Here is a 7,778-nt window from a genome sequence, read left to right on the forward strand (position 1 = left end):
AGGGAACCGGGGAGGGAAATAGGAAGAAATTTAAAGCAGGCAAAGAGTAGAGAAAGCAAAGGTGAAACCACGGAAATGCTCAGGGCGGTTTGGGGGTGGCTGCCAGGCAGCTCTGGCTCTGAGCAAACAGCATCTGCAGTGGGACAGGAAACTCCCAGCTGATGGGAACAAACTTTCTGGCTGACTGCAGAGGCCAGGACAAAGCTGAGTGGTTTCCCTGGTGTCCCCCAGCCCTTGCTGGCCCCAGGGGCTGATGGCATTTGTGCTCCCCCAGGTTCATGTCCCCACAGCAACAGCATGGGGGTGCTCCCCCTGCTGTGTGCAATGCAAACAGGGGCTGCTGAGCCAGTGCTGCCATGTCTGTGCCTGCAAGGATGGGGCACCTGTGTGAGCTGGGGGAGCGGCCAGGGCTGCAGAGGGGGGATGTTGTTGGCAGCTCCATGAGGACGCTCTGGGACACTGCCCTGGGCTGTGCAGTGCACTGGGGATGGATCAGCCCCTGCTCTGCTGCTCCTTCCCCTCTGCCCCAGGGCCCTTGTAGAGCCCCAGCCATGCTGTTTGCCCCCAGCCTGCCCACGGCCAGCCTGGGGCAGCTCACAGGGCTTTTCTGTGCTGAGCATTGGCCTGACCGTGTTCTTGTGAGAGCCTGGGCAAAGAGCCTGGAGCCCCCAGGCCCTGGCCTGAGGCGTCAGCGCTGCCCCCGCAGTGCCCATGGCCTGTCCCTGCTGCAGCCCCGCACTGCCACCCCCAGGGCTGTGAGCCCAGCCACGAGAGCACTCAGGCCCTACAGCAACACCAGGGCTACCAGGGCAGCGGGGCAGGGCCATGGCAGCAGCACTGGCAACACCAAGTGCTGCTGCTGCTGGGCACAGCTGCTCAGCCAGCCCTGATCTGCCCCCAGCTCTGCACACAGACATTGCTGCTTCAGCTCCAGAGAAGGCAACAAAAGGGCATCTCTGCAGAAAGCTTTGCTTGGAGATTCTTTAGATCCTTTAAAGCCACTGAGAGTGCAGCCCCTCATTGACACAGTCTGTGGGCACAGGGAAGATGGAGACAAACAAAATGAGAGATGGCACAAAGAATGACATTTCTTTGTGGACCATATGATAAAACTAATATAAAGGGGAAAAAAAAGCCTCTATCAAGCCATCAATAACATTACTTTTATTTCACGTCATTTGTAGAATTTGGCCAGCCGTTTAATGTCTCTGAAACTATCCAGTCATCAGTCTTCTCACTGCAGCCTTGAGCTCCTGGTTCCTCAGGCTATAGATGAGGGGGTTCAGGGCTGCAGGCACCACTGAGTACAGAACTGAAAGGGCCAGATCCAGGGATGGGGAGGACATGGAGGAGGGCTTCATGTAGGCAAATATGGCTGTGCTGATGAACACGGATACCACAGAAAGGTGAGGGAGGCAGGTGGAAAAAGCTTTGTGCCATCCCTGCTCAGAGGGGATCCTCAGCACAGCCCTGAAGATCTGCACATAGGAGAAAACAATGAACACAAAACAGCAAAGTGCTAAACAGCAAGTAACAACAAGATAACCAAGTTCCCTGTGGGAGTTAGAGTGTGAGCAGGAGACCTTGAGGATTGGGGGCACGTCACAGAAGAACTGGTCCAGGGCATTGCCATGGCACAGGGGCAGGGAAAATGTATTGGCTGTGTGCAGCAGAGCATTGAGAAAGCCACTGGCCCAGGCAGCTGCTGCCATGTGGGCACAAGCTCTGCTGCCCAGGAGGGTCCCGTAGTGCAGGGGTTTGCAGATGAACATGTAGCGGTCGTAGCACATGATGGTCAGGAGGAAATACTCTGCTGAGATGAAGAACAGAAAGAAGAAGAGCTGAGCAGCACATCCTGTGTAGGAGATGTTCCTGGTGTCCCAGAGGGAATTGTGCATGGCTTTGGGGACAGTGGTGCAGATGGAGCCCAGGTCAGTGAGGGCCAGGTTGAGCAGGAAGAAGAACATGGGCGTGTGCAGGTGGTGGCTGCAGGCTACGGTGCTGATGATGAGGCCGTTGCCCAGGAGGGCAGCCAGGGAGATGCCCAGCAAGAGGCAGAAGTGCAGGAGCTGCAGCTGCCGTGTGTCTGCCAATGCCAGCAGGAGGAAGTGGCTGATGGAGCTGCTGTTGGACATTTGCTGTGCCTTGGCATTTGGATCTGTAAAAAAAGTAATCATGGAATATTTTTGCTTGGAGAGGACCTTAAATATCCCAGCACAGCTTGGGGGCACATTCCACACACTCCCTACCCAGGGCTCTACAGCCTGGAGCTGTCCCTGCCAGCAGCTGCTTCCCTGTGCCCAGGGCTGGGCCCTGCCAGTGCTGCCAGAGCTCAGCCCAATCCTGGGGGCTCAGCTCTGCCCTGCAGACCCCTCCCAGCTCAGGCACTGCCCAGGGGCAGCTCTGGACCTGCAGGCTCTGATGGCAATGTCAAAGCAACCCTGAGGAGGCTGGATAAACAAGGCAAGATGCAGCTTCTAAGGGGCCCTGTGCTGATTTCTGTCACTGCCTGGTTTAGCAACATCTGAGAATTTTTTTTTTTCTCATCCTGGACTGCCAGATGAATATCTGTTTGCAATTTCCCATCAAGACAACCCAGAGCAGTACTTTAAAAAAGCAGGATTTTCCTTTTTATGCAGTCCCTGCCTCGCTCTGCTCCCTGCATAATCTACTTGGAAATGTTCTGCAGTTAAGTGTTATGCTGGGAGCAGTCCTGAACAATGCAGCATCCTCACGACACCATTAGAGCCCTCCCAAGCCTTACCAGCTGTCTCTTTTCACCCAGATCTTGTCCCCCAGTGCTGGGAGCAGCTGCCAGGGCTGGCTGAGAGCTGTCCCTGGCAGGCAGCAGAGTCCCTGCCCCAGCACAGCACCCTGGGCTGAAGGACCCTGCTCTGCAGGACAGCCCTGGGCACCCCTGGCTGCTCTGCACAAGAGACAATCAGAGAATGTACTCACAGGGTCTGTAGGCATTGGGATGTTCCAGCTTGAGGAGATGGCTGCAGGAGTTGCAGCTGCACTGTCCTGCAGCCAGAGGCTCCTGTGCCAAGGCCTGGCAGTGATTCTGCCCCAGGCACTTCTCAGCACCTTCCCAGCCCTGAATGATTGAAGCTCTCTGTGCCTCTGTGCTGTGCCCAAGGTGGCTGCAGGCAGTGCCCCAGCCCTGCTGGGCTGGCAGAAGAGCTGCTCATCAAGAGAAATGTGCTTTTGAAGCTTTGCTTGGTTACCAGGAGCTGCCTCTGTGCCAGGAGCCCAGTCCAGCTCATCAGCACTGACACAGCACCAGGACTTTAATGAGCCTCTGGGGCTTTGTGCCCAGGTCCTGAACATCAGTCCCTGAGAGGGAGCTGAAGAAAACTCTCCAGAACTCCAAGCCAGAATCACACTCCAAAGTTTCTTGGACTTTTAATGGGTCCCAGAGAGGGACATGACTTAGCAAGTGTCCCCAGGCCCCAGACAGAGCAGAGAACTGAAGACAGTGCTGACATGTGGGGGCAAGGAGAAGCCAAGTCTTGGTGCCCTGGGCCACAGCAGGGTCTGTGCCACCAAGGGCTGGGAGGAGACACCTTGTCCTGGGGCCGTGGGGCCTCCTGGCACAGCCCCAGCCAGGCTGGGCACTGTCAGCCCCTTGTCTGCCCTCAGCATCCCCCCCTAGCCCACCTCCCAGTGGCCTCAAGGATCTGCTGGAAGGAGTCCCTGGGGAGCCCTGCTCAGGAATGGCTCTGGGGGCTCCTTAATGCTCCCTGCAGGGACTGCAGGTTTTTCCCAGGACTTTGGGTTTGGCTTTTGCCTTGGAGTCACTGAGAGTTTTGTGCAATCATGGCCTCCAATTATCTGCTATAATTAGTCCCTGGAGAGGCTTTGTCAGTAACAAAACTCAGTGGGGCTCATTAATGCTTCAAGGTACTTCAGTTATTTTAAGGTACTTGGTATTTCCCTTTTGATCCAGACTCTGTGATAGTTTTGTGCAATCGTGGCCCCAATTATCTGCTTTAATGAGTCCCTTGAGAGCTTTGTACTGACACTCAGTGAGGCTTATTAATACTTTGAGATACTCAAGGTTTTTAAGGTACTTTATGGATTTAAGAATGCTTTAGGTACTTTTAAGAATTTTCCTTCCCACACTGAGTCTCTGAGAGGTTTTTGTGCCATCCTGGCCTCCAATTCTCTCCTCCAAGGAGTCCATGAGGAGCCTGTGTTGAGTATCTTCCCCCGTTCTGTTTTACAACAAAGATGGAACTGAAAGAATTTGTAAGACTTTCTAAGAGCATCCAAACAAACATGGGACAATCAACAATACAACAACTAAGACCCTGTTTTAGCTAGACATCATTCAACCCTCTAATTCCTAGGATTGGAAGTGTTTATTGAACCGGTCTTTTTTTTCCATGTGAAGCTTCTTGAAGCTTTTTTCCTTCAGTATCTGAGTGCTCTTGTGAATTGACTCGCTGTGGCTGGAGAAGTTCATGCAACACATGCCCTCAGAGTCTACACTGAGCCATGCCCATGTCTCCAGAGTAAAAGCTCTATTGCTGTTCTGCACGGTGGCATTTCTGATGGTCTCTATGTCTCAGAGCAGGCCACTCAATGTGAGGGAGGTTGCATTGGTTTGCTTACTTAACAGGCACCCAAGATGGTCTAATTGTCCTAAAGCTTTAGCTCGGCCATGCAAGGTAGTCCAAATAGGGGGTGCTACCATCCGATACCTGATATCTCTTTGATATCATCCAATACTTCTCAGGGGATGCCTGCTGCTTGATCATCTGTTAGACTGCGTTGTCCTTCTCCACCTAGATGGTCGATTGTCAATTCCACCCTTGCCTCATTATTAGCACAGTCTGCTATTAAGTGATTTAGTAAACACTTCCATCCCCCTTCCCACAGGGTGTATTCTGTAGGTGACAACAACATGGTCATAATATATTTTAAATCATAGGGAGTTAAGACATGTGCTGTAAACATGGCCCTCATTAGGCCATTAAAAGAAGCTAAGTCTCTCCTATGGTCTTCAGCTGCCCTATACAGATCATTTGATTTCCCCATAAACCAATGACTGATACCTGTGATTCTGCCCCCTTCTTTCATAATATATAGGGGCCACGAGGAGTTTCGAGACTATTTGCCAGTCTCCTTCCTTAACTGCCTTTTTCTGGATCCTTTTCTAAGGATCTCCTGGGGTTCAGGGGCAAGGTGGCTCTGTGGAATCCAAGCTGTCTTCTGAGGAATTGACTCAACTTGGAGCAGAAACATTCAGATGAGAAACATTGTGACTGTTGGGCTTAGTATCTTTGATCATGGGGTTATATTGTTGCTGGAGGGTAAGGCAAAGGGTACTGCCATTTTGTCAGGTGTTTGGGAGGAAGGGCCTTGATTTATGATGGTGGACTTCCAGGGTGGAGTTCTGGAGGCATGGCCTAGGGTGGAGGTGGAATGATTGACAGTGGGGCATGACCCGCAGTTGTGGGGGTGTAGTCTGGAGGTTCATTCAGGGTGGAAAAGAAGGTTGTGGTAGCAGGAAGTGGAGAAGCCAAGATGGAGGGTGGATGGTCAGTCTCCTGAGCCACATTCAGGTTTCTTCCATCTTGAGTCTCCAAGGCATGATGCTCCAAGACCACGTGGCCATTGCCATCTTGGACCATTGTGGAAGGTCTGAGAAAGGCATGTTTGAGGGGAGGTCTCGAGTTAGGAGTGACCAATGGATCAAGATTTCGAGACAGTTGTTGCTGGTGAAGGGTCTCAAGGATCAGTGTGTGTCTGACCAGGAATAAGCAAAGCAGGCTCCTGCTTAGAAATAAAGAAAACTTTATTAACTAAACTACAAGAAAAGAGGGAAAAAATCCATAAGGGAAAAAATTAAAACCTTACAAAAGCATTTTCCTCCTCCCCCCCCACCAAATTTCCCAATGCAATACATTCCCCGAAATCACCAACTCTCACTCTGGCACCACCCTTTAGAATACTCAATCTTCAGTTCATGAAGAGGAGAGGAGTCCTTCTTGCACCGTAGGCTTCCCCTGGAAACACTCTGAAACCTCGTGTGCTTCCATGTCGCTCAGCACCACCTGGAAAGTCCTTTGCCATCGTGACACCTTTCCTTCCATGCCCAGTGCTCTCACCACTGTGCATGGAGCAGACCTTGTTCTAGGGTTGTCTTTCCAGGATGCCTTGTCTCACTCCAAAAAAGGCACATTCTCTCCTTCGGGACATCTATGCCCCCCAAGTTTTCACCTCCTGGGACCGAGGGGTAACCACACTGAACCCTCCTGGTTCTGAGGCACTGCCTCCCCCTAAATGCAGTCTCTGTGTCACAGGAAAAACAATGGTTCAGTTTATGGCCACACAAAAAAAGTCCAGCCAGAAGGCCACTCCGTCATCTCTCCCCCCACTCAAGAGTCTTCTCCACTTCCCTCGTGGCCTATCCCTTGTTATCTCATCTCTTATCTCTCTTCTTATTCAGCTCCAGGAGGATCAGCATTTGCAAGGTTTCTGTCATGCAAGAAAAGGGTTAAAAATTTCAGTCTCTGCATGTCTGAGAGCTCTGGAACTCCCACGTTGCCCTGCCGGGCACCTTCTCGCTTGCACTCCCCCCTCTTCTCCTTCTCAGCTGGCCGCTATCAAATTCAGACGCCGGCTCTCGCTCTCTCTCTCCTGGGGGGGGGATGGCTGCCCGATGGCTGTCTCTTGGGGCTCCTCCACGCTTCCATCCTCAAGGGCCTCCTCACCTCCCATCTCTGTCCAGGCCCAGGCCTACCGCAGGCTGCCCCTCCCCTGCCCAGCAGCAGCAGCTGAAGAGGGGAGGGAGATCCGACCTCTTTCCCTTGAAGTCCCAAGAGAGCTTCCCGGGGCAGCAGCTCTGGTTTTTACCCCCTGTGTGTTCTCAGAGGTGTGTCCGAACGTCAGTGGCTACATCAGGTGCCAATATTTAAATCTGAGCACCCATTGGTTTGACTACAGCATCCCAGAATTCCCATTTTCCGGTCAAACCAGCACACCCACTCACCCTTTCTGTGAAGAACTTCTTCCGATTGTCCAGCCTAACCCTCCCCTGGTGCAGCTTAAGACTGTGTCTTCTTGTCCTGCTCTCCAGCAGATCCACACTCACACCCAGCTTGGTGCCATCTGCAATTTGTGAATGGTGGACTCGATCCCCTCACCCAGATCACCAGTGAAGATATTAAACAGGACTGGGCCCAACACAGATCCCTGTGGGACACCACCAGTGCCTGGACACCAGCTGGGTGCAGCACCATCGCCACCACTCTCTGGGCCCAGCCTCCAGCCAGCACTTAAATCTCCCAGCAAGGAGGGAACCTGCCCAAGCGATGGACTGCAGCTTTTCCAGGGAATCCTGTCAGAGACAGAGTCAAAGGCTCTGCTAGAGTCTGAGCACACAACATCCAAGCCTTTCCTGCATCCACAGGTGGGTCACCTGGTCATAAAAGGAGACCAGGTTGGTCAGGCAGGACCTGCCACCCCTAAATCCACGTTGGCTGTCTCTGATCCTTCAGCCATCCTGTGGGTGCCCTGTGATGGCACTCAGGGTGATCTGTTCCATAACCTTTGTGGGCACCCAGGTCAGGCTGACAGGCCTGGAGTTCCCCAGATCCTCCTCCCAGCCCTTCTCGGGGATGGGCTCACACTGGCACCTCCAGTGCTCTGGGACCTCCCTGGTGAGCCAGCACTGATGGTAAATGATGGAGAGTAGCTTGGGAGCTCATCCACCAGCTCCCTCATCCCCTTAGGATGGATCCCATCTGATCCCACATCCCTGTGCCCGT

General features: G+C 52.9%; 1 protein-coding gene across 1 annotated transcript; it reads right to left on the bottom strand.

Annotated features, from left to right (window-relative positions):
- Positions 1-1,214: 1,214 nt before the first annotated feature.
- LOC134433857 (olfactory receptor 14A16-like) lies at positions 1,215-2,135 on the bottom strand. Its single transcript, XM_063182558.1, has one exon. It carries the CDS (start codon positions 2,133-2,135, stop codon positions 1,215-1,217), a length of 921 nt encoding a protein of 306 aa, XP_063038628.1.
- Between the last annotated feature and the right edge of the window lie 5,643 nt (positions 2,136-7,778).

This window comes from Melospiza melodia, unplaced genomic scaffold, assembly GCF_035770615.1.
Source record: "Melospiza melodia melodia isolate bMelMel2 unplaced genomic scaffold, bMelMel2.pri scaffold_28, whole genome shotgun sequence".
NCBI classification, from domain to species: domain Eukaryota; kingdom Metazoa; phylum Chordata; class Aves; order Passeriformes; family Passerellidae; genus Melospiza; species Melospiza melodia.